Here is a 26,668-nt window from a genome sequence, read left to right on the forward strand (position 1 = left end):
TTCTGATCATATTTTTTCATGTGCTAAGCAAAGTTTCTACCACTGAGCTGCATAGATAGCCCGTAAGAGCCTCTGTTCTAGTTGACACTAAGGACACCTATTATCTATGGAGTGGAGACCCAGAGGTTAAGAGCACATATTGTTCTTTTAGAATTTCCTTCTTTTTGGTTTTTCGAGATCAGGTTTCTCTGTAGCTTTGGAGCCTGTCTTAGAACTCACTTTGTAGACCAGGCTAGCCTCTGAACTCACAGAGATCCTCCTGCCTCTGCCTCCAGAGTATTGGGATTAAAGGCGTGTGCCACCACTGCCCAGTGTGATTCTTAACCTATCGGTTGTGATCACGTTGGGGTTATAGGGGTCACCTAAAACCATCAGAAAACACAGATATTTACATTACAATTCATAGCAGTAGCAAAGGTAGAATTATAATTTATCAACAAAAATAATTTTATGGTTGTTTACAACATGAGGAGCTGTATTAAAGGGTCGCAGTGTTAAGAAGGTCCTCAACCACTGCTTTAGAGGATCCCAGTTTAATTCCTAGCACCCATGTCATGTGGCTCACAGCCTCCTAAATCTCTATCTCCTTGGGAATTCAATGCCTCTTGTCTCTGTGCGCATGCACACATACACACACAGTGCACACATTTATACACCCACACATACACACACATTAAGAAATAAAAAGAACATTTGTAGCTGGGTGTGGTGGCACATGGTTATAATCCCAGCACTTAGGACGTTGAGGTAAGAAGATGGGGAGTTTGAGGCCAGTGTGGGCTATCTAGGGTGCGTCCATTTAAAACAAACCCAAAGAATGTTCGTGACTTTGGGAGGTCAGCTCTCATACATTCTAGGCAAGTGCTCTACTACTGTACTACATCCCTAGTCCTTCTCATTTTATTTTGAGACAAGGTCTTGCCAAGCTGGCCAGACTGGCCTCAAACTTGTGATCTTCCTTTTTGACCCTCCCAGGATGCTGGGATTGTAGGTATGTACTACCTACCATACATGGCTTATTTTGAAATATTAGTTTCTTGAGTTTAGCTATTAAATTAAAAATATACAATTAATACAAAATATTATACTTGTGATTGAAATTATTCTTATAGTTTCTCAAAAGTTGAAGCAAATTATCATATGATTTAACTCTTCTACTTATACATACACAAGAAAATTTAAAATACATATCTCAGGCCAACAAGATGACTCAGTGGGTAAATCCTGATGACCTGAGTTCAATCATCAGAATCTTTATAAAGGTGTAAGGAGGGAACCAATGCAGCAAAGTTGTCCTCTGACCTCCTCACTGTGCACTATTGTATGTATGTATAATGTGTATGTGTGCAGGTAGAAATTTGGGTGCTTGTGGCAGTATTATTTTTAATAGCTAAGATGTGAAAACGACTCACATCTATCACTAGATCAAGGGATAAACAAAATGTGGTATAATCATATAGTGGATTAGTATTCAGCAGTAAAAAATGAAATATTGATACATGCTACTTGGATAAATCTTAAATGTAAGCTAAATGGGTTTGGAGGATGGCTCAGTAGAGCACTCATAAGCATGAGGATTGGAGTTCCATCTTTAGAACACATGTAAAAATGCCGGTGTAGTGGGGCATGTAACTCCAGCACTTGGGAAGTAGATCCAGGAGTCAAACTGTAGTCAAGCTGTAGTCAAACACCATTGTGCCCAGTTACAAGTGTTAAAATATGAGCATGTAGCCATAGAATCTGAAATAATGAATGTATAGAAAGTTTATCCTTACACCATAGATTCCAGTGGCCTTGTACTTGTTACTGTATATCTCCTGTGAAAAACTGCAGAGAATATTCTGGCATGGTTCCCTCTGTTCCCGAGCTCATAGAGAGGAATCATTTTTCCACTCTATTTAGATATCTTACAAAGCAGTATTTAAAGCTGTGTCAATAAATTTTCATGAGGTTTTAAAGTTCTGCTTTTGGTGATTAATATTTGTTTGTATTTCTAGGACTTTCAGTCAGAAGAAGGCTGCTATTGAAAGAGAGTATGCACAGGTGAGTGTGGGGCTGAGTACCTGTCCTAGGTATACCTCTGCCTGACTTAGATCAGATCTCCTGTCAAGGAGAACCTTGGAATCCTTTTTGCTGCTTGCCCACTTGTGACTGTCTTCCTTTGGTTCCCTTAAATTTTTTTTTGGATAGGGTTCTCTGTATAGAACTGACTGTCCTGGAATTCTACAGATTGGCCTTAAACTTAGAGATCTACTTGCCTTTGTCTCCCCGAATGCTTGGGGTAAAGGTATACCACCAGTCAGCTCTTCATTTATTCATTCATTTTTTAAAGACAAGCTCTGACCATGTTATCCTGACTGATACTAAACTGTCTGTGTAGAGCAGCCTGGCTTTCAACTCACCGAGATAGAACTGCCTGCCTCTGTCTTGTGAGTGCTTGGATTAAAGCCATGTGCCCTCCCCAGGCCCTGCCAAAATTCATTTTTTTTAAAATCCATTTAAATCCTAAAGTAAGGCTTCATTGTTCCTTATAATAAAGAAGATCATAGATAAAGTTTCTCACTTGAACCTAGGGCTGGCAAAGCTAGTATAGCTAGACAGCTTGTTCCAGGGATCCCCTGTCTGTACCTCGGAGTGCTGGGATTACACATGGGCCACATGCTGGCCTCATATTTACATGGGTACTAGGGGTCTGAACTCCAGTACTTAGGATTATGTAGTGCTAATGCTACATAAGTGATGTTGAGCCTAATAAGATTTTATGATTTGTTTTGGTGGCTGTGGTAGGTTAATAAATATAGATATGGGTCAGTTTTCATGGTTGAATCTCCAGTATTGATAATAGATTCTTAAAACTTCCAAAATTATTTCCTCTACTTTTTTTTTTTTTTTTTGCTATGCCAAATTTTGCTACTCTTCTGTAAGTATGAAAGTTTATTACATTGAAGTATTTGGCAAAGCTTAAAGAAAAATCAAATTGAGCCGGGCGGTGGTGGCGCATGCCTTTAATCCCAGCACTCGGGAGGCAGAGGCAGGCGGATCTCTGTGAGTTCGAGACCAGCCTGGTCTACAAGAGCTAGCTCCAGGACAGGCTCTAAAGCTGCAGAGAAACCCTGTCTCGAAAAACCAAAAAAAAAAAAAAAAAAAAAAAACAAAAGACAAATCATTGAATTTGTCTTAATTTTTGTTTATATATATATATATATACACACATACATACATGCATACATATATATATATATATATTTGTTTGTTTGTTTGAGGCAAGGTTTCTCTGTAGCTTTGGAGCCTGTCCTGTAACTCTCTTTGTAGACCAGGCTGGCATTGAACTCACAGAAATCTGCCTGCATCAGATCCCCTAGGATTGGAGTGATAAACAGTTAATGAACCTCCACATGCATGCTGAGAATCAAACCTGGATCCTCTGTAAGAGCATCCAGTGTTCTTAACCACTGAGCCATCTGTAAACAGAGACCATGTGTTTGTTTCCTGGCTGCCTAGACCCGAATAATAACACAGAAACTATATTAATTACACACTGCTTGGCCGATAGTTTAGGCATATTTCTAGCTGGTTCTTACATCTTAAATTAACCCATTTCTATTAATCCGTGTATCTCCATGAGGCTGTGGCCTACCAGTAAGGTTCTGGCAGCTACATAGTGTCTTTTTGACCCTGCCTACTCATCTCTGTTCTGATTTCCTGCCTGGCTTTACTGTGCTAAGCCATTGGCCCAAACAGCTTTATTCATCAACCAACAAAAGCAGCACATACAGAAGGACATCCCTCATCAGCCAGCTCTCTAGCTCCTATATAAACATTTAAAGTCAGTTGGAAATTTCGGCATTTGCCATTATTGTGGGACTTTCCCATGGTATTACCTCTGTCATTGTACTGTCTAATGGTCCTTTTTGGGAGGTTCACAATTTCAGCTGTTATTTATTGTTAGTGTATCATCTAAATAGGAAGGCTGGGCTGAGAAGATGGTATAGGAAATCAGTTGCTTGTTGTATAATTGTGATGACCTGAGCTGCTCCTCAGAATCTACAAAAAGCCAGATGAGGTAGCATGTGTCTATGCTCCTATAGTGGATAGGAGGTGGAGAAGAGAATTCCTGGAAGCACACTGGCATACATGGGCACAAATAAAAAGAGACCATATCTCAAACAAGGTGGAATTTGAGGACTGACAGTGGAGACTTGTCCTTTGACCACCATATGCACTCATACACACCTATGCCTACACGCAAAAGACAAGTAAGTAAATAAGTATTCAAGATCGTTTTATTTTACTGAAAGAAATGGAGGTTGGTGATGGAGCTCAGAGTACATGCCCATGATGTGTAAGACTTTGAGTTTGATCTCTAGCACTGAAGGAGAAAGGAAAGAGAAAGGAAAAAAAGAGGAATTCTAATTTAAATGCTTGAACTTTTTATTTTCTTTATTACTTTACCAGTTTTTTAAAAAAATTTTATTTAAAAATTTTAATTTAGCATACAGAGTAAAGGGTTTCATTTTCATATATATTTATCATTTGTTTCTCTTTTCCAATTTATCAATTTTTAATTTATATATAAATATATGTATATGTTTGTGTGTGTATATATGAATGAGACAGAGTCTCCCAGTTTTGATTTCCTACAGAAGTATTAATGTTTTACTTTTTAAGCGTGGTTTATAAAGTTCACTTTGTAAGTCTCCAGAAATAGCAGATGACTCGAATGTCTGTTTATACAGATATAACAGTTGGATCTCTGAAAATAGTAGCCCCAAAAGATCATCAAATAGCACTAAATCTTAGGGTAAAATCAAGTCTGGCTTGAAGATAAAACTAGCCACTGAAGTGTTTGTAAATTCATTTGTAGTATTCAAACTGAAGTTGCTGCAGGCAAGTTCTGTGTATTAATGTACTTCCTGTAGTCTTTGGCAGAACGTTGCTAGTGAAGGAAGGGTACAAAAGGTTACTGTGGTTGGAGAGAAAGAACAGGAAAAGATTGTGTACTTTAAGGGCGGTTCCTTGCTGAAGGACACACATAGAATAAACATACTCATGTTGGCAGTTACCCTGTAATATCACCCTGTGACACCTAAAACTTTACTATTTTTATTCTTTTAAGAAATAGACTTACGGACAGTTTGAGCATGGTACTAGAGAATGCATATATGTGATAGAAAGTCTCTAGTGAATTCCATTTGTGTAGAGGCTCAAAGTGTAGCCAGTTCAGCTTCTTACAGTTAGCTTTTCTGCGCTATTAGAGAAATACATGTACTATATACTTGAAGCTTTTTTTTTCTCTTCCGTGCTTATCATGTAAATAGGGATAAAAGGTAACTACTAAGAAAGCTCATCCAAATAAAATTGAGGGGATTACTATTATATTTTTATCGATGCTCTTAAAAATGATTTTATTATCTTATTTCCTTTGGCTTACAGAAGTGTTAGAAATATAATAGGAAGGAACAGGCTAATGTTTGTCTCTCAGTTATTTTTATATAGTTTAATTTTTAAAGTTGTGAAGCTGTGTTAGAAGAAATTGTTGATGTGAGTAAATTTGTTCTTCCTAGGTACATAGATTTGCTAGACTTTCATCTTTCTATGGCTGTTCTGTAGCACATCTTTTAAAGAAGTGAGTAAAAAATAATTGCTTAATCAGGCAGTGGTGATGCACGTCTTTAATCCTAGTACTTAGGAGGCAGAGACTGGCGGATCTCTGAGTTTGAGGCCAGCCTGGTCTACAGAGCTAGTTACAGGACAGCCAGGGCTACACGGAGAAACCCTGTCTTGAAAAACAAAGCAAAAATTTCTTATTCTGCTTTTATTCTCTTCCTCTCCATATCCTGTTTCTATTTTAATGATTCTTGGTTAGGCCAGCATAAAATAGTGGAGAGGGAAGAATTTAGACTAGAGCCGTGGTTTTGAGACTCTTGGAGAAAGCATGCCTGTTTTTCCTTCCTCCCTTCCTCCTTTCCTTCTTGGCTGTCCTGGAACTCACTTCTGTAGTCCAGGCTAACCTGACTCTTGCCTTAACCACCCAGTTAGGATTAACAGGTCTGTGCCACCATGTCTCAATGCTTATTTTAATTTTTACGCTTTTAATTTCTTACTCCTTTTTTCCCCAGAAAATTTTAACAGGTTTGTTATAATTGTCTTAGGGTTGAATTGTTGAAACATGTTCACCGAAACATTCTGATGTGTGCTAGTGCTTTACATCTTACATATGAGAGTCATATACAAATGAAAATGGAAAAACTGCCAATGCCACCCTGTGGAAGAAAATAACTAGTATTTAGAAACAGAAGAGTGTAGTGAATGAGCTGCGGGCTGCATTCCCACCCGGCTCCCAGCCGCCTGGCTAGCTTATGCCCCGAAATAACAACACACAAACTGCATTCATTTAAACACTGCCTGGCCCATTAGTTCCAGCCTCTTACTCACATCTTGATTAACCCATATCTAATAATCTGTGTAGCACCACGAAGTGGTGCCTTACTGGGAAAGATTCAGCATGTCTGACCTGGTGGCTGGCTTCATGGTGACTGTCCCAGAGAGGAGAGGCGGGGCAATTATCTGAGCCATCTACCTCACTTCCTTCTTCCTGTTCTGTCTACTCCACCCACCTAAGGGCTGGCCTATTAAATGGGCCAAGGCAGTTTCTTTATTAACGAATGAAATCAACACAAACAGAAGACTCTCCCACATCATTGAAGAGGGGATTTTTTTTTTTTTTCCTCTCATTGGGACTCTTATGTAAGTTCAATGTACATGGGGCCTGCTAGCTGGATATCTTTTGGCATAGTTGATTGGTGTCTTCAAAAAGGCCGTCCAGATGGGCCTCGCTGGCCTTCTCAGAAAGCACTGATAGCTGCACTCTGAAGCACAGGTCTGTGAAGTCCCGAGCAGATGCTGGTTGGGGACCTGTAAATCAGACGTTCAGTAGACTTTGATAGCATCTGATTTCAGGGAGTGCCACTGCACCATGACATACTGATGAGGTTTCTTCATCCTTACAGTAGCGGGGACACTCCTGTGAGTGTTGTTGCTGCTGTTGTTTCATAGCCAGTTGTTCTCTGGTTATATTCCCACCAGTGAGTCTGCTGACAGTCGCTTTGTACAAGCCGTGACATGGATGGGCACCTTCTTACTTAGCTCCCTTCTTTGGCAGTCCTTTTTTATTAGGCATATTAGTCTGCATGTTTTTTTGCTAATTTGTTTGATTCTATAAATTGAGTGTGAGTCCCCTGCTCTAATTGATCAAAACCTGTTTGTTGCTTTGTTTTAATTTCTCCTGTTTCACCTCTGTATATAGGTTCCAGTTGTGCAGACTCTTCTTTCTAATATAAGTTAAATAAAATAGATTGAGGCTTTAGATGTCAGGCATTATTCTAAGCATTTTTGCTTTTCTTTTATTATTATTTATTTTGTTGGTGTTTTGCTTGCTTGTATGTTTGTGTGAGGGTATCAGATCCCCTGGTACTGGAGTTACAGACAGTTGTGAGCTGCCATATGAGTTCTGGGAATTGAACCTGGGTCCTCTGGAAGAGTAGTCAGTGTTTTTAACCACTGAGTCATCATCTCTCCAGCCACCTAAGTACTTTATACACAGTAATTTGTGTTTCCCAGTAACCTTTTTTTTTTTTTTTAATTTACCTGGAGGGACAGCCGTGGATGCTGGAACCGAACTCCTATTTTTGGTTGTGAGCCTAGCCTTTAATGGCTGAGCCATCCCTCCAGACCCCCAGTAACCATTTTGAACTAGTTACTGTTATTCTTTTTATAGTTGCAGACTCTACTCCCTTCAAATAATTTAGTCCTTGGGCACATAAATGCCTGCTGCTCGCTCGATGATGTGAGTGTGAGGGCATGCAGCAACTTCTAGGAGTCAGTTCTTAATCCCACTTTGTTGAGGTGGGTGTGTCGTTTCTGCTGCTCTGCTGTGTGCTCCAGGCTAACAGGTCCTCTATCTTCAAGCCAGTTCTCTGTGTCTACTTCTTATTTAGCTGTAGGATGCTGGGATTACAGATGTAAGTCACCACCATATTTGGCTTTTTATGTAGGTTCTGGGATCAAACTTTGACCTTCAGGTTTGTGTAGCTACTGCTTTTATCTGTTGTGCCTTCCTTCCTCACAAGTGCATTTTAAAAGGGAAAAATAAAAGGACCAAGTAAGTTTTTAAGATTTATTTTTATTTTTATTCATGTGTATGTGTGTGTCTGAGTGTCTGCCATATATTTGGGGATGTTTATTGGGGTCAGAAGAATTTGTTGGAATTTGTGGAGCTAAAGTTGAAGATGGATGTGTAGTGCCTGATGTGGGTACTGGGAACCAGCTCCATCCTCTAAAGCAGGGAAAACTGTTTTCTTTGTTTGTTTCTGGTTTTTGTTTATTTTTTAAATTATTTATTCATTCATTCATTCATTCATTCATTCATTCATTCATTTATTTTGAGGCTGAGTTTCTTCATGTATAGTCCTGGCAGTCCTGAAACTCACTTTGTAGAGCATGCTGGCTTCAAACTCACAGAGATTTGCCTATCTTTGCCTCCCAAGTGCCTGGCAGAATTAAGTGCTCTTAACTGCTGAGCCCTCTCTCCAATGCAGAGAAAGTAATTTTACACCCCTAGCCCTACAAAACTCTTATTCTGATATTTTCCACATTCTTGCTTTTAAAATAATTGAAATGACAAAGGATGTCGAAGCTAAATTTTGAGTTCTTAGGAAATCAGGTTTGAATTTACTGGTGACGAAAAAGTCGCCAGTGAATATACAACACTGAGCAAGAAACTGACATCTCAATGTTTCCTGAGTGCTCCAATCTGGTATAATTAAATATGTCTGTAAACATCTTGTATGATATTATTTTTAGTGACACTTAGCTTTGAGCCAGTGTTCATTCAGAAAATCTATTGGCTGACTAACTCTTGCAGAAACACAGAACGGGAGGAAAAGAAACTCTTGGTGGAAGTAAGGTAGAACTGACTTTAGGATAGGGTTCTTGAGAATATTTAAAATTAAATTATTTAAAATTATTTAAAAAAATAATTTATTTTTATTTTATGTGCGTTTGTGTTTTGCCTGCATATATGCCTGTTGTGAGGGTGTCAGAACCCTTGGAATGGAGTTTCAGACAGTTGTGAGCTGCCATGTGGGTGCTGGGAATCAAACCTGGGTTCTCTGGGAGAGCAGCCTGTTCTTTTAACTGTTGAGCCATCTCCCCAGCCCCATAAGCAAGATTTTGAAGCAATATCTGGTTAATATATTAAGACTTCTTCTATTGGTCAAGGATTATTTGGGAGCGAGGTAAACTTCTGTTCTCATGGGTTTTCATCATCACAGATAGTCATTGCTTTCAGATGGCCATAGTTCTTAAAGTGTTAATAGTTAACAAAAACAGGAGCACAACCAGGACACTTTATTTTTGAGACAAGGCCTCTTAATTCACTGTGTAGCCCAGCCTTGCCTCATCTTCCCAGCAGTCTCTCTGTCACACGTTCCTTAAGTGTGGGAGTCACCATGACCAACTATTCTGTCATGTTTTATGGAGCCTTAATGATGGTGGTTGTAAGGACTGAATAGAAATTAGACTTCTGGCTGGTAGGTAATCTAAAAAATAAGATGCAAATGATTGTTAATTCTACTAGAAAATGAGACAAGCCCAAAGAACAGCTGAAGAATTATGTAACTAATAAATTTTGTTAAAGATACATCTTTTTTCCCTCTCTCCCTCCCTTCCTCTCGCCCTCCCTCCCTTCCTCCCTCCCTCCCTTTTCTGGTTTTTTGAGACAGGGTTTCTCTGTATAACAATCCTAGCTGTCCTGGAACTCGCTCTGTAGACCAGGCTGGCCTCAAACTCACAGATATTTACCTGCCTTTGCCTCCTGAGTGCTGGGATTAAAGGCATGCTCCTTTAATATGCTACATTTTTCTTTTTTTAAAGATTTATTTATTTTTGTGTGTATGAATGTTTTGCCTACATGTATGTCTCTGCACCATATGTGTGCCTGGTGGCTATGGAGGCCAGAAAGGAGCATCAGATTCCATGGAACTGGAGCTCGGGATGGTTGTGGCCTACCATGTGGATACAGGGAACCAAACCCAGGTCTTTTGAAAAAGCAAGTGCTCTTAACCTTCAAGGCATGTCTTCAACTCCAAAAATATAAATATTGAAGGCTGCTGAAGGAATCCCCCGTTTTTTTGTTTTTTGTTTTTTTACTAGAAAATCTTTTTATTAGGTATTACACTTGTTATGTTCACACATTTTTAGTTTTATGTAATATATATATTAAAGATTTATATCTCGTTATGGTGGTACACACCTTTAATCGTTTACTTGCAGGAGGAACTCTGCGAATTTAAGGCCAACCTGGTCTGTGTGTCGACTTGCTGACTGACCAGGGATATATAGTAAGGCCCTGTTTCAAAATTTTTTTAAATTACATTTATTTATTTATTTGTGTGTGTGTGTATGTGTGTGTGTTGCAAAGACTCTGCATTTCCCTCAGTAGTTACATTGTGTCATTCAAAATGCAGATCAAGTGTGAAGTGTCATCCTACCTTAAGAGGTCATCTGCTGCTCTGTATTTGAGAATACTCTAATGTGCCCCAGTCATAGCTTCTTCTGTATATTATATAACTTACTATTCTATTATCTTGATAAATGTTTACTTATAGTTTATTAAGTGAATGGAAAATATAGTTTCAGACATTAACATTATTAATTTCTAATAATAGTTCTAATAATAGAAATAAATTGTTTTATCATATCATAATTAGTACTCTGGACTCTGAGGTGCTAAATTGATTCATTCAAACAAAGTTAAAGAAACAAATTTTCCATGATCATAGTTTTCTTTTCTTTCTTTTCATTGTTGAGTATAGATGAACTTGGGAAACAAAAGATAATTATTTATTTATTTTGGTTTTTGACAAAGACTTTGTTTCTCTGTGTAATAGTTCTTACTGTCCTGGAAATAGTTTTGTAGACAAGGCTAGTCTTTGAACTCGGAGAGATCCACTTGCCTCTTTCTCCCGAGTGCTGGGATTAAAGGCATGCGCCGCTGCTGTCCAGCCAAAAAGTAATTATTTTTGAAAAGATTGCATTTAGGGATACAGGTAGTGTTTTTTTCTGTTTATATTTTCTGAGAGTAAAAAAAATCACTGATAGAATTCAATTTACAATTTATTTTCATTGAATAGATTCTGTTGACTTGTTTAGACTTTTTTTCTTTTCCTTTTTGAGGCAAAATCTCCCTATATAGACCACTCTGGCCTTGAATTACAAAGAGCCGCTGGCTTCTGCCTGCTGAGTGCTGTGATCAAAGGTGTGTGCTACCATATCTGGCTTACTGAGGTTTTTCTACATCGCCCAGACTGGCCTGACTCTGATTCTGTAGCCCAATTTGGCCTCCCACTCATGATCCTCTTGTCTCAGCCTTCTGAGTACTGAATTATAGATGTATACCACCACGTCTGTCTGTATTTCTCATCCACTTTCTGTGGTGCTGAGGACTGAACTAGGTTTTCATGCTAGGTAAGCATCCTAATACTGTTTCTCAGCATGCTGGGGGGGGGAGCACTTTTTAAAATCAGTCTGCCTGCCTGCCTATCTATCATCTACCTGTCGTGTGTGTGTGTGTGTGTGTGTGTGTGTGTGTGTGTGTCCAGAATGTCTCTACATAGTCCTGACTGTCCTGGAACTCATTATGTACATCAGGCTAACCTCAAACTCAGAGCTCTGACTTCCTCTGCCTCCTAAGTGTTGGGATTAAAGATGTGCACCACCCTATCTAGCAGGAGCACATCTCTCTATGTAATTTCTGAGAGCGCTGATACTTCATTTTTTTGAGTGGAGAAACTCAGTTTTCTCATTTTATCCGGAGGAGATACTCCAGTAAAGTGAAAGGACACAGTCTAACCTGGTAATATAATTAGCTGTTTCAGGGCACTCAATAAGTAAGGTCATGGATCAGACTGTTTAATATGCATATAATGTGAATTGACAAGTGAATTTGATGTTTTTTTGTTTTTTGGAGTTTTTTTTGTGATGAGCTCATGACCTATGACACAGTTTCCCATTTAGGCCATTGTTTAGTGAATTCATATATATTGATGATGTTGTACAGCTGCCACTATCATTTCCAGAATACCTATATCACATTAAAGAAAAACAATTTCTTTTCTCAGCACTTGATCTATCTCATTTACTTTCAGCCTATATATTTCCCCATTCTGAATATTTCACATAAATTGAATCATAGTATTTGCTTTTTCTGAGTTCAGAGTTTATTGTTCTTAACAGATATTCTTGCTTTTTTTTCCTCATTTTTTTTTATTAAAGATTTCCATCTCCTTCCCTCCTCCTCCCCCTTCCCTCCCCTCCCTTCCACCCATACCCCCTCTCCACCCCTCTCCAAGACAAAGAGCCATCAGGGTTCCCTTCACTATGTTAAGTCCAAGGTCCTCCCAGCTCCCCCTAAGTCCAGGAAGGTGAGCAAGATATTCTTGCTTTTTGTAGGATTATCTGAGTAATGGTTGGTTCTTCGCCCCCACCACCACCACCATCATCATCATCATCTTTTTCTCTTTCTCCTTCTTTGGTGGTTCTGGGAATTAAACCCAGAACCTTACCCAATTCTTGGCAGTTACTATGTGGCTGAGCTGTATGTCCAATACCCGTATTTTGATTGTATAGCCTGTCAGTGAAAAATTTTAAGTGATAGAAACATATTTTTCATTTAAAAACAATCTCTTCTCATTTTACATACCAATACCAGATCCCACTCTCTCCTCCCACTTCCCTCCTTCCCCTACCCCACCCCTTTGTACCCACTTCTCAGAGAGGGTAAGGCTTCCCATGGGAAGTCAACAAAGTCTGACATTTCAGTTTGAGGCTGGACCAAGCTTCTCCCCCATATACATAGAAGCATATTATTATTTCTAAGATATTTACATGTCCTGTATACTGATACATTGTGGGTATTATTATTATTATTATTATTATTATTATTATTGGTTTTTTGAGACAGTGTTTATCTGTAGCTTTGGTGTCTGTCCTGGAACTAGATCTTGTAGACCAGACTTGAATTATTAATATTTTCTTTAGTTTGTATTTCTTTTGGACTCTTTTAAAGCCATTTGTCTGTCTTGTGAGGGTTCAGTTAAAATGCTGTTTAATCCACATGTGAACTCAACAAGTCCATTAAAAGCTGCAGTGTGTCTGAACACTTTGAAAGTGAATGGATAAATGAAAACACCCTGCATTCAGAGCCTAGGCTATGTTGTTGAACACCCACCTTTCTTCCTCAGAATATCTTTCCTATGTCTAATATGGCATTGAATCAATAATCTGTCCATGTGAGGGACAGAAATGATCATAAAAGCAGGTCTGTGCTTAATGCTTTCTTATACAACTAGTTCAAATATTTTCTTGATCAATTATTTTCTTTTTTTATTGGCCTTCATCGTCTCATGGAGCAATGCACCTTAGTCTCATTGTACTAAAGTCATGTTCTGGTTGGCTAACACCTTTCCTTATGGTGTCTTGCTTAATCATTATGATTATTTTATAATTTCATCTGAGATATAGAAACATTATTATTATTATTATTATCCCAGTAAATAAAAACAGTAGCCTTATGCAGATTTCATTTTTTCTTCGTATAGTTGCAAATTAGATAATTTTTTTTCTTTTTTTTTTAAGCTTCTTAACTAATTTTTTTTCTCATTTTTTTTATTCAAGATTTCCATCTCCTCCCCTTCTCCTCCCCCTTCCCTCCCCTCCCTTCCATCCATACCCCCACTCCACCCCTCTCCAAAGACAAAGAGCCATCAGGGTTCCCTTCACTATGTTTAGTCCAAGGTCCTCCCAGCTCCCCCTAAGTCCAGGAAGGTGAGCAACCAAACTGACAAGGCTCACAGTGAGCCCGTCCATGCTGTAGAGTTCATGTTCATTGCCATTGTCCTTGGTTTCTCAGTCCTCCTCCACCGTCAGCCACATTCAGAGAGTCCGGTTTGGTCCCCTGTTCCATCAGTCCCATTCTGACTGGACTTGGTGGTCTCCCGTTAGATCTGTCCCACCGTCTCAATGGGTAAAAGCACTCCTCGCGGTCCTGGCTTCCTTGCTCATGATCTCCCTCCTTTTGCTCCTCATCAGGACCTTGAGAGCTCAGTCTGGTGCTCCTATGTGGGGCTCTGTCATTTTCTCCATCCAATGCCAGGTGAAGGTTCTATGGTGATATGCAAGATATTCATGAGAAAGACAATAGGATCTGGACATTTCTGGCACCCTCTCCTCAGCTGCCCAAGGAACTAGCTGGGGCATTTCTAGCCACAAATAAAGGACATCGAGCCTATAATTCATAAAAAAAAATCCTAGAGAAGCTATATAAGGTGAACCCAAAGAAAAACATATAGTTATCCTCCTGGATATTGGAAGTAGACATGATTGCCAGACAAAAAATGGGAATATGGGGGTGGGGGGGGGATGGGGGTATGGGGGGATGGGGAGAGAAAAGTGTGAAGTGGAGGATGGGAAGAGCTTGGGGGAATAGGATGGTTGGGATATAGGAAGGGTGGATATGGGAACAAGGAATTACATATCTTAGTTAAGGGAGCCATTCTAGGGCTGGCAGAGACTTGACTCTAGAGGGGTTCCCAGGTGTCCAGGAAGACGCCCCCAAATTAGATAATTTATTGCATAGTTAGCTTCAGCGATAGGAATAAAAATATATGTGAGATAAGTAAAGTTAAGACCTCAGGTCATATAGCCATTTATAAATGCTTTAGGGGTGACTTAATTTTCAATTATTTTATGCATTCTTAAAAACAAGTAAGGTTTTTCAGTGGGTTGGTAGTGGGACCCTAAACTATGTCTAGCAGAACATGTGACCTTACCTGGAAGAGGAACTTCCAGATGAGTTAGAGTAGACTGGCCCTAATCCAATGATTGTTGTCTTTAGTGGAGAAGTTCATACACAAAGAATCATAGAAAGGAGGAAGGCATGTGAAGATAAAGACAGAAGCCGGAGTGATGAGTCTGAGAACCAGGAGTGCCAAGGATTACTGGCTATACCCATATGCCAGTAAAGATGCCCAGATTTGTTCATTCTACAAAGAGGGCTGCAGTTTTGGACTTCTAACCTTTGCAACTGGGAAAGCATAAATTTCTTAAAAGTACCCAATAGAAGAGCTTTGTTTCAGCAGCTCTGTGGAACCAAAAATCATATTCAGTATGATTTTCCTATCCAGATAACAGTTTCGACTTCTTAAAGTAGCTACCTGTACAATGTGATTGAAAAGGTGGATATGCTAACTCCTAAATTGTGTTGTATATACTCAAGTTATTTGAGTATATCTGGTCACCACTATCCTCACTCCCTCCCTCCCTCCCTTCCTCCGTCCCTGGCTGCCCTGGCTGTCCTGGAACTAGCTCTGTAGATCAGGCAGGTCTTGAACTCACAGAGATGCCTCTGGCTCCTGAGTGCTGTGATTAAAGATGTGTGCCACCGTACCCAGCAAGATTTATTTTGTTTTATGTAGAAAAGTGTTTTACCTGCATGTATATATTGCATCACATGTTTGCCTGGTACCCAAGGAGGTTAGAAGAGGGCATCAGGTCCCTTGGAACTGGAGTTATACATGATTGTGGGCACCATGTAGGAGCTGAAGTTACAGGTAGTTGTGAACTACCTGATGTAGGTGTTGGGAACTGAACTCAAGTCCTCTGCAAGAGTAGTATGTGTTCTTAGCCTCTGAGGTATCTCTTCAGTCACCATTACTATATTTAAACTTAATACACTTATATTATCAGATTTGGGCTATTATGTTACTTGAAAATTGAAGATGTATGTTCAGAAAAGTGGTCCTGACACAATTTGAGCCTTAGTGCTGGTTAAAAACCTGCACTCTTTTTTTCTCTGTCACTCTGTCTGTAGTCTCCAGAGATCACATTCTGATGGTGGCAATCTTTTATATTTATAGATCTCTTCTTCATCTCACAATTTAACTTTGTAAATTCTGAGCAAGTAAAAATTGGCCAAACCTTCAGTATCTGTCTTTTCTAAATCCTAAGTTCTATATAATTTTGGTTATTGTTTGTATTTCTTATTTTAATCAGAGATTAGAACCTAAACTAAACTGTACCATTCTATTCCCATGAGATTGTTTAATAGTTGAAACCAGGAAGCACCAGAAATTTCTCATGGAAGTTTCATGGGCTTTAGAATTTATCTAGAGATTCAGAATGATGAGAACAGTCATTCCTGTCTACTACTAGCTTCAAGTACATTAAGCAAACAAAGGCATTGAATGATTACCACTTTTAAGTCCTCCCAGAAAATGAGGTAAGTGTCAATAAAGACTAGCATCCATTCTTTTTTTTTCTTTTTCTTTTTTTAAATTTAAAAGAGGGGACTAGGGACTGGAGATACGGCTCAGTGGCTAAGAGGACCTAGGTTTGGTTCCCAACACCCATATAGCTGCTTACAATCATCTACAACACCAGTCTGATAGGCTATTCTGACTGTTTTGGGCATTAGGAACTCATATGGTGCACATACATGCAGATAATAAAAATGACTCAAAAAAGAGGGGACCGTAACATTTCCTAGGAAACATCCTGTTTGAGTGTTTGGGCTTTACTCCCCACTTAGAAAGGAACACTCAGGAGGCAGAAGCAGGCAGATTTCTGTGAGTTGGAGGCCAGCCTGGTCTACAAGAGCTCCAAAGCTACAGAGAAACCCTGTCTTGGAAAAACCAAACCAAAACAAAACAAAACAAAAAAAAAAAAGAAAAGAAAGTCTTAGGATTCCATTTTGTGTATGAATTTTTCTAGCACTTAGTGTAGTACTTGGCACATTGTAAGTGCTAAACACTGGGTATGTGAAAAATGAAGGATGCTTTCTTCTCTCTAGGGTATTAGATGTTGCATTTAGAGTAGAAATTGATAAAATCTTGCTCTTCCTTTAAGAAACATATTAAAAATGTCGTTTGGGAGGTCTGGAGAGATGGCTTATCAGTTAAAAGCACTGGTCTATTTCCAGCACCCCTATGATGCCTTACAACCTTATAATTCAGGGTATCTGATGCTGTCTTCTGACATTTGAGGACTCCAGGCACACCGGAAATGCACATACATACATTCAGGCATAAATTTCATGTACATAAAATAACATAACTGTGTTTTTACCAAAAATTGAAACAATAGTTCTTCCTATAGTATAAATTGCTCCTTAATATTTTTTAAAGATTTATTTTAATTATGTGTGTGTACCTTCGTACATGTATGTGTCCATGGATGTGGGTGCCCATGGAGGCCAGAGGTGTTGGCTTCCCTGGAGCTGGGGTGACAGGTAAATAACCACCTGATGTAGATGCTGTGACGTGAACTTAGGTCTTCTGGAAAGAACGGTATTTGCTCCTATCCACCAAGCCACCTCTTCAGCCCAAAACTGCTGTTTTTGCTGACATTTATTTATGTATATATATTTTGCTTTTGAGACAGGTTTCCTTTGTGTAGCCTTGGCTGTCTTAGAACTCACTTTGTAGACAAGCTGGCCTTGAACTCACAGAGATATGCTTGTTCTGCCTTCCCAGGTACTGGAATTAAAGATGTGCACCACCACTGTCCAGTTTAATATTCTTATAAATTAATCATTCTAATAAAATTTACATTTATTATTTAAAGCTTTTACTATATGTGTGTCTGTGTATATGTGTGTGGGTATGATGTATGTGTGGAAGTCGGAGGACAGCTTTCAGGAGTCAGTTCTCTTTCCATGGTGGCATGGTTAGGTTGTTTTTTGTCTGTTTGTTTATTTTTTGGCTTTTTTTGTTTTTGTTGACTTGATAAAAGTTTAGTCATTGGGAACCTCAATTAACAAAGTGCCCCACCAGTGGGCAAGCTTGTGGGGCATTTTCTTGATTGATGATGGATATTGGAGGGTCCAGCTTGCTGTGGGTGGTATGGTCCTGAGATTTAAAAGAAAGCAGGCTGAGCAAGCTGTGGGGAATGAGCCAGTAAGCAGCACCCATTATGGCTTTTGCTTCAGTTTCTGCCTTGAGTTCCTGCCTTGACTTCCCTCATCAATAGAATGTGACTTGAGAGTTACAAGCAGAAATAAACTCTTTCCTCTATAAATTGCTTTTGGTCACTGATTTACCATAGCTGTAGAAACCTTAACTAGGACACATGGGCTCAATGGACCAAACTCATGTTGTCAGGCTTGGGCAGCAAATGTGTTTTACCCAAGCTTTGATTTAAGTAATTTGTAAATCTTTCTGTTAGAATCCAGGTCTGTTATTTATATAATAAATCACCTTTCATCAAATTTTAAAATACTAAATTCAGTTTAGCAGAATTATGCCCTTAGTTTTCATAAAACTAATAAAAATAAAACTGACTAAAGTCACTTGTTTATAATGGTGTTAATAAAATGTTGCTTATTCAAGCAAATATTCTTTTTAGTGGCTTAAACATTAAACTTTTATCTATTAAGTAAATATGAGCACATGGTTTCTTAAGCCAACATTTGAGGGTAGATAAAAATTATCTTCAAGCCGGGCGGCGGTGGCACACGCCTTTAATCCCAGCACTCGGGAGGCAGAGGCAGGCGGATCTCTGTGAGTTCGAGACCAGCCTGGTCTACAAGAGCTAGTTCCAGGACAGGCTCCAAAGCTACAGAGAAACCCTGTCTTGGAAAAAAAAATTATCTTCAAAGGGTTTATAATTAAGTAATTAGATATGTATCAAATACGTATCTAAATGACTATAGTATGAGACAAAATGTAATTTCTTGGTCAGAATTTTATGCTAGCAACATGGAAAATCATGAGAAGCAATTTGTACTGGTAATGGATGAGGGCAGAAAGACCCTTTGACCATGGCAGAAAAGATTAATTACTGTGGAGCATGGTACTCCTATTTGTTGTCATTGAGGACCTCGGTGCTTTTGGGCTTAATTCCTTACCTGAAACTATTTTAAATAATTTTAGATATTATGTGTTAGAAATTTGAAAGTAGAATTCTGGCCAGGCGGTTATGGCCCATACCTTTAATCCCAACACTTGGGTGGCAGAGGCAGGCAGATCTCTGTGAGTTCGAGGTCAGCCTGTTCTACAGAATGAGTTCCGGGATAGCTAGGTAGATACAACGATACCCTATCTCAAAACAAACAAACAAACAAACAAAAAACAAAACAAAAAACCCACAAAACAAGAGAAAGGTGAAATTTTGGAGAATAAAAGTTTCCTAAATTGAAAATATAGCCTGATGAAGGATGTGGTTGGATTATCAGTTATGTTACTGGCTTTGTGACTTCAGACTTTTAACTACCCTATGCTTCAGTTTACCAGTCTATAAGATGCCATGTGGAGTTATGCGTTCTCATTGATAGACACTTTGTAACAGAATAAATGCCTGGCGACTCTGACTCTTCCAATGAGCTAGGACATTGCTATGCCTGTGTATGTACCGTGTGTATAGACTTTTATGTATACACTTCACTTGTGGAGGAGTGAAATTAGAACCACTGTGAAAACAGTAGCAGGAATGACTGGGATTTTTTTTTTAAAGTAGGTTTGAAGTTTGAAATTTATTTATCTGTTTGTTTATTTATTTATTGAGACAAAGTTTTACTTTTATCTCTGGTGGGCCTTGAACTTGGGATTCTCATGCCTTGTCCCCTTGAGTGCTGGAATTACAATTGTGCATCATTGCAACTAGGTAGGTTTTCAATCTGTGTCCAGGGTTCTAGGTAACTGGGGCTTTGCTTTCAAAATACCCCCACCCCCAGAATGTGGTTTTTTCCTTTGTTTTATTTTCTATTAATCTTTGCTGTTGATGACTGCATCATATCTCTGTATTAGTAATTCGAAGCATTTGAATTTTTTTGGCATATTCCCGATATTTTTTATGTATCCAAATATTTTATATTCTGTTCTTCAGCTGATATATTGTAGGAGGTAAAGTGTGAATATACTTTGTTGTCTTTTGAATATTTCTATTTAGCAAAGTTAAAAGAATATTACAATCACAGTTAATGTTTAAATACCTTCTATCCAAACCGTGATATTTAATATTTTTGCTCTATTTCATGTTTAATTATTTATTGATCCTTCTACCATCAATTAATTCCTCTTAGTTTTGGTGCATTTAAAACTAAATTTTGGAGATCTGGACATTTTTTTAATAGCTCAAGCATGTTCCTTGCCTACTCCTTTTTAGCTGTGCTGCACAGGCTGGCTGTGGATCCCTGAACTCAAGGAATTCTGATCTGTTGGCCTCTGAAGTAGTTTAACTAGAGACACACACCACTGTGCCTGACCCTTCTTTTCAGTTCATTTATTTGGTGTTCTGATGCTTTCATTTTTCTCTTTAAATGCTTTATTTTAATTTTAAACTGAATCAACCTGGGTTAGTTCTATTACTATACCTTCTCATTAATTAGATTTGTTCTTTTCTCTTGGTTGGGCTTTTTTTTTTCTTTTTCTTTAGAGGTGCTTTGCTATGGAATGGGAGGGGTGGCTCAGCTAGTCAAGGCGCCTGCTGCCTGATAAGCTCTTTGATCCCTGGGATCCACATCCCAGGAGGAGAGAACTCTGATCTCCACATACGCTCCATGTGACACATGCATGAATGCATACATAAAATAATTTTTTCAAGAAATAAATGATTGGAGTTGGAGAGATGGCCCAGTGGTTAAGAGCACGTGCTGTTCTTTCAGAAGACTCTGGTTCGATTCCCAGCATTCACTTGGTGGCTTACAACTGTCAATGACTCTAGTTACAGGAGATCTGACATGTCTTCTGGCTTCCACAGGCACCAGGCATGTACATGCAGGCAAAACACTAATATACTAAAAGAATGAAAATTATTTCTTTAAAAAGGGGATTGAAGGTACTTGGCTAAGGATGTAGCTCAATGGTTAACATACTTAGCCTATGTGAGGCCCTGAAGTCCGTCTCATTACCTAAATAAGCAAACTATAAAATGTGTTTTATAATCATTTCAATAGCTTTCTTGAGTATTTTGTGGTTTAAAGTTAGCACTTACAGTTTTTAGTACTTAAGGACATGATTTCTGAAGTTTTGTTTTTGTTCGCAAATTCCTCTGTACCTTTAGACATCAGAAGTATTTCTTGTTTTGAAAGTACTTGGAAGACTTCAGCTAGGGTGAAGCTCATCATGGGGAGGGATCATTTTTCTCTTGCAGGCCACAGTTTATGAAGGGCAGAACCTACGTACTTGTTGATACATCACTTCTGTGATATAAGTGCTCAAAGTATTATAGCACTGTTGTTTTAAAGCTGAAAATTTAAAAACAAATAACAGCTTATATTTGTCAATATATTTTAAGAATTTGTATTCACTATGTGTACTGTAAAAGAGTTTTAAAAATCATAGGAAATTATTTAAGAGGTGTTAAACAGTGTGGGACTGTTCCCAGAATAGCAGGATATCCTTCCATTTTCTAAGTTTTGCGTTTGTAATATATAAAGAACTGTAATGACCTACTCTGGGCATTCTTTTTCACAAAAGAATTTTATTTTAAAATAGTTGAATTAGATAGCCATTGATGAATTTAATATACTAAGATTAGGTTATAAGTAGCAAATAAAATCTAGAAAAATAGAGATTTTAGGATACCAGGAGACATACCATGTGAGTTGTTTTTTTTGGGGGGGGGCAGGGTCTCATATAGAGCCAGTGCTGGTCTCATTCGCTAAGCACTAGTCTAATTAATCTTAATCAGAAAAACCAGGAGTCAGATGTCGGGGTAAAAACCTGAAAAATCAGAGGAGCAGCCACAGTCCCTTCCTACCTCTTTGGTTACTAAAAGGGCCAAGATTCTGTCTCAGCCTTACTACTTCCTGACCTCTGTCTCCAGTCCTCTAAACCTCTATGGTCAGCTAGTAGCTGGCTCCACCCTCTGACTTCAAGCAAATTTACTTATTGGAACACAATGAAAATACACACAACAATTGCTTTGAACTACTGGTTCTCCTGTCTTTCTTCCAGATGCTGGGATTACAGGCATGCACTGCTGGGCTCTATTTTATGATACTGAATTCTGAACCTAGTGCCTCACACATGCTGAAAAGTAATGAAGAACACATAGTTTATGTGTTTATGACAACTGTGCTTTTGTTGAGGTGGAAATAAATGACAGTGGGGCAAAGGTACCTTAAGCCCCTGTAGCCAGGGCATAGCCCAGACTACAGGGTAGCAACCGAATTTGCTTCCAGATGTGGTTGCTTTGGAAGTCACAGTTGTTGAGACAGGGGTAGCGGTTTTCTGCATCTAATTCTGCCACTTACTACGCTAAGCATGTACTTCAGGCCTTTCACTGTCTGAAGCAAGGCTCTATAGATGTGGGGCCGAACAAGAAGATGCCACTGCTGAACTATTCAATATAGTGTTTGACCACTTTGAGGACTCCAGGGTTTTTGGTGTTTAGAGCTTTGGAAAATTCTGTTTTCATATCTTAATTAAGATCTCAGCAATATATGGCCATAGTGGAGCATGCCTTTAGTTGCAGAATTCTCTGAGTTTGATGCCAGCCTGGATCTCTATATAGCACGTTCCTGATTAGCCAAGGTTACATAGTGAGTTCTTGTCTCAAACGAAACAAACAAACAAAAAGATCTGAGGAACTGAAACCTGAGGAAGGGTTCCCCTTGCTCAAGACGAAGTAGAAAAACAAGGCTGCTCAGGCAGCCAAGTTTAACTTTTTCTCATCTTCAGTGTGAGATCAGGTGTTTAATTACTTGTCTTAACTTCAATGAATAATTGGAGGAAGGAAAAAGCTGAGAAGTCATCCCAGTGGGTTATGTTTAGACGTTCACAGCAGAGCTTGGCCCTCCCCGCTCTGCCCCCAAAGGACAAAATAGTAAATATTTCATACTTTGAAAGTCATGTGGTCTCTACCAAATTAACCATCTCTGCTAATGGAGAATGAAAGTAGCCATAGGCAGTTGGGAAACAAATGGATATTACTGTGCTCCAAACTTGATTTAGTAAAATAATCAGATGCTGTAATTTGCTACCCTGTGTGTATTGCAGCTGTTTGTTTTGAAGGAATCTCTTACTAATTTGTAAATGGATACTTTGGAAAACTAGTAAGGTGAATTATTGGGTAAATTGCATTAAAAGATCTAATGAGCTTAAAACTTTTAAATTTTAGCCGGGCAGGGCACGTACCTTTAATCCCAGCACTTGGGAGGCAGAGACAGGAGGATCTCTGTGAGTTCAAGGCCAGTCTGGTCTACAAGAGCTAGCTCCAGAACAGGCTCCAAAGTTACAGAGAAACCCTGTATTAACAAAAACAAAAACAAACAAACCCAAAAAACCATTTTGAAAGCCTGTCAGTGGTGGCACACACCTTTAGTCCCAGCACTTGGGAGGCAGAGGCAAGTGGATCTCAGTAAGTTCAAGGCCAGTCTGCTTTACAAAACAGCACAGTCAGAAATCCTGTCTTTAAAAACAGACAACAAAACAAAAAAAGGCATGTTAAGGACTTACTGGTCAAGGGAGATAATCATGGTCAAACACGTGATTGTCCCAGGGTAAGGTTCGCCCACTGCACTCCAGGTGTTCTGCCCTCTGTTTGTTCCTCACTTGAGAGAAACTTCATAATTTGTGGTTAGTGGGGGACTTCATTAGTGCTTTCCTCTAAAAATCATATTTTTGGAGGGATATGAATTTAGCTTCAGTAGTTGAATAAATGCTTGCCTAGTATACATAAGACATTGCTACAATCCCCAGTGCTGGAGCGAGGGGGCAAAATAATGCAAGCTCAAGAAGTTAATTACTAAACTTTTTTATTCCTCCATATGAGGCAGTTGTTTTCAGAATTAGTGCTAATCTTTTTTAAAAGATTTATTTTGTGTATACAAGTGCTCTATTTTCCTGTGCACCTTTATGCCAGAAGAGGGCAGTAGATCCTGCTACAGATAGTTGTAAACTACCACGTGGTTGCTGGGAATTGAACTCAGGACCTTTGAAAGAGCAGCCAGTGCTCTTAACCTCTGAGCTGTCTCTCCAACTGCTAATCTTTAAAAAAAAATTTTATGTATATGGATATTTTGCATTATGTATGTGTGTGTGTGTGTGTACCATATTGCATGCCTGGTGCCATGGATCTCCTAGAACTGGAGTGCTCTTAACCACTGAACCATTCCTTCAGTCCTGTATTAATCTTTTATTAGTAACCACTTCTAACAGTTTAATAAACATGGGAATAAATTATCTCAGTTAAAAATATACATGTGTATATGTGATCTACTTATATATGGATATCCTTTTGATGAGAAAAATTTTGAAAATTTTCTGCCAGATTTATAAGATAAGACTAGAAATAATCTTTTTTTCTTTTTGGTTTTTTTAAAAATACTTATTTATTTATTATGTATACAATATTATGTCTGTATGTATGTCTGCAGGCCAGAAGAGAGCACCAGACCTCATTACAGATGGTTGTGAGCCACCATGTGGTTGCCGGGAATTGAACTCAGGACCTTTGGAAGAGCAGGCAGTGCTCTTAACCACTGAGCCATCTCTCCAGCCCCCTAGAAATAATCTTTAAACAGACACATAGTACATAGACTCTTCCCCAACTCTGCTCTTAGGGTCTCACTACCTAGACTGTCCTCAAGCTCCTGATCCTTTTGGTTCCAGCTAAACTATCAGCGTACACTGCTGTCCAGAACCTAAACTCCAAACCACCGCTGTTGACTAATACTTTATCATCTTATACAGTTCGGAGTTATGTTTGGTGGCAGTACTAAATGGATTGTTATGTTATCATTGTGTTTTAAGTTTTTCTAAAAACTTTGAGATTTGTTAGTTCTATGGATTGGTCTCAGGTACCATTGATCAGTTCTTGAGTTCTTTAAAGTGATAATGTTGAAAATTTGGTTGCATATTCACTCAGCATATTCGTATAACCAGTGTTGGTGTTTTTTTTCTCCAATGCAAGTGAAGTGTGTGTTTTAGAAATAGTAGTATCCTAAAGAGCTCCTATATAAGAAGTATGGAAACTCTAATATTTGTATGTGAAGCACCAAATATCTGCTTCTATTGTTTTGGAAATTTGGTAGTTTTTAACTTAAATTTTTTCTGATTTTAACTTCTAAGTATTTTCTACATAAATGCTACCATTGTTTCATGGTTGGAGCATCTCTGCAAATAGCACAGTATGGTTATAACAGTCCTCACTAATCACACTTTATATGTAAAATGGTGTGGCTTTTGGTTTTTGTGTCTTCAGAGCAGTTCCATTGTCACTGTTTGTTTTTTTCTTGTTGCCTCAGTCAGAGAAGGTGAAGGTGTATCATTCCTGCCCAAGGATGATCAGATAAGGTTTTTGCTTTGTATAAGTTATACATTAAAATTTAAAATTGCTTACTTAATTGAAAATTTAAATTATAAATTACATATTTGATTAAAATTTAGATATTATAACAACAAATTATGAATGATTATATCTTTTAGATTGATTTATATTTTGACTATCTGTAGTTGACAAACTAATCAAATTTATTTATTTATTAAACATATAAAAAATTATTTAAATTTCTTTTATATGCATTGGTGTGAAGGTGTCAGATCCCCTGGAATTGGAGTTACAGATAGTTGTGAGCTGTCATGTGGGTAGTGGGTATTGAACCCCGGTCCTCAGGAAGTGCTCTTAACCAGTGCTCTTAACCACTGATCCATCTCTCCAGCCCTTCTAATGAATTTTAGATTGCTATAAAAGTTTCTACATGCCTTTCAATTTCTATGCTTATCTGTTATAGAAAAGTATCAGTTTGAACTGGATGGTGGTGAAGCATTTCTTAATTCCAGCACTCAGGAGGGAGAGCCAGGTGGATTTTTGTGAGTTTGAGGCCAGCCTGGTCTACAGAGCAAGTTCCAGGCAGCCAGGGCTGCACAGAGAAACTCTGTCTTGAAAAAAACAAAAACAAAATAACAACAAAAAGTACCAGTTTTGAGACATTTTTTTAATGTAAGCTTTGTATGCGGTAGCAAAAGAAATCAATGTTTTGACTGATTTGTTACATAGAAGTTTCTCACCTTTGGTGAAACTAACTCATAGCTTTCTTTTTGCTTTGCTTGGAGTTTGTTGTATTGATCCTCTCCCACATATCTGTGTATGAAGATGTAATAAGAAATATAGAGGGCTTTAAGAAGGCAATTTGAAGATGTTCCCATTGTGTTCTCATATAGATTTGGAAAGGCTTGTTTAAGGGCAGTGATTAAAGTTAGTGTCTGTCATGTTCACCGGATAGAGAGCAACATTATACTAAGTACTTGCATTCCTATTTCTGTTTTTTAAGCACTCTGCTGTCCTCCCTTGAAAAGGACTTGTTTAAGAGCCTTCTGTTGTATTGTTTATAAATATGCATATATATCTGTATATTTATTTCTCTAACCCATCCACCTTACGGTGTCATTTCCACACCTATTTTGTGTATTGCTGAATTGCTTTAGTTACTTTTATTGATCTTTGGAGCGAGAAAATGGTCTAAAGGTGGTGATATGATTCAACTCTGTTTGCTTTTTTCAACATAGAAAAGATTTTGACAAGCTATTGCTATCTGGTGTGACACCTGCTTTTATGAGTAAAGTTTATTGTATGCCAGCCACACTCACTTGCTTACATGTTATCAGTGTTT

The 26,668-nt window shown here is 38.5% G+C and overlaps 1 protein-coding gene and 1 non-coding gene across 3 annotated transcripts in view; both read left to right on the forward strand.

Annotated features, from left to right (window-relative positions):
* Window positions 1–26,668, forward strand: part of Fchsd2 (FCH and double SH3 domains 2) — a 259,952-nt gene that overhangs the window by 25,105 nt on the left and 208,179 nt on the right. For both annotated transcript variants that reach the window (XM_038325845.2, XM_038325826.2), the window contains exon 3: window positions 1,998–2,043. In XM_038325845.2, coding sequence (XP_038181773.1) covers window positions 1,998–2,043 — 46 coding nt within the window. The remainder of the gene's footprint in view (window positions 1–1,997; window positions 2,044–26,668) is intronic.
* Window positions 23,506–23,666, forward strand: LOC119806144. Its single transcript, XR_005284170.1, has one exon. It is a non-coding gene; the product is annotated as a U1 spliceosomal RNA (small nuclear RNA).

This window comes from Arvicola amphibius, chromosome 1 (genome assembly GCF_903992535.2).
Source record: "Arvicola amphibius chromosome 1, mArvAmp1.2, whole genome shotgun sequence".
In the NCBI taxonomy this organism is placed as follows: Eukaryota; Metazoa; Chordata; class Mammalia; order Rodentia; family Cricetidae; genus Arvicola; species Arvicola amphibius.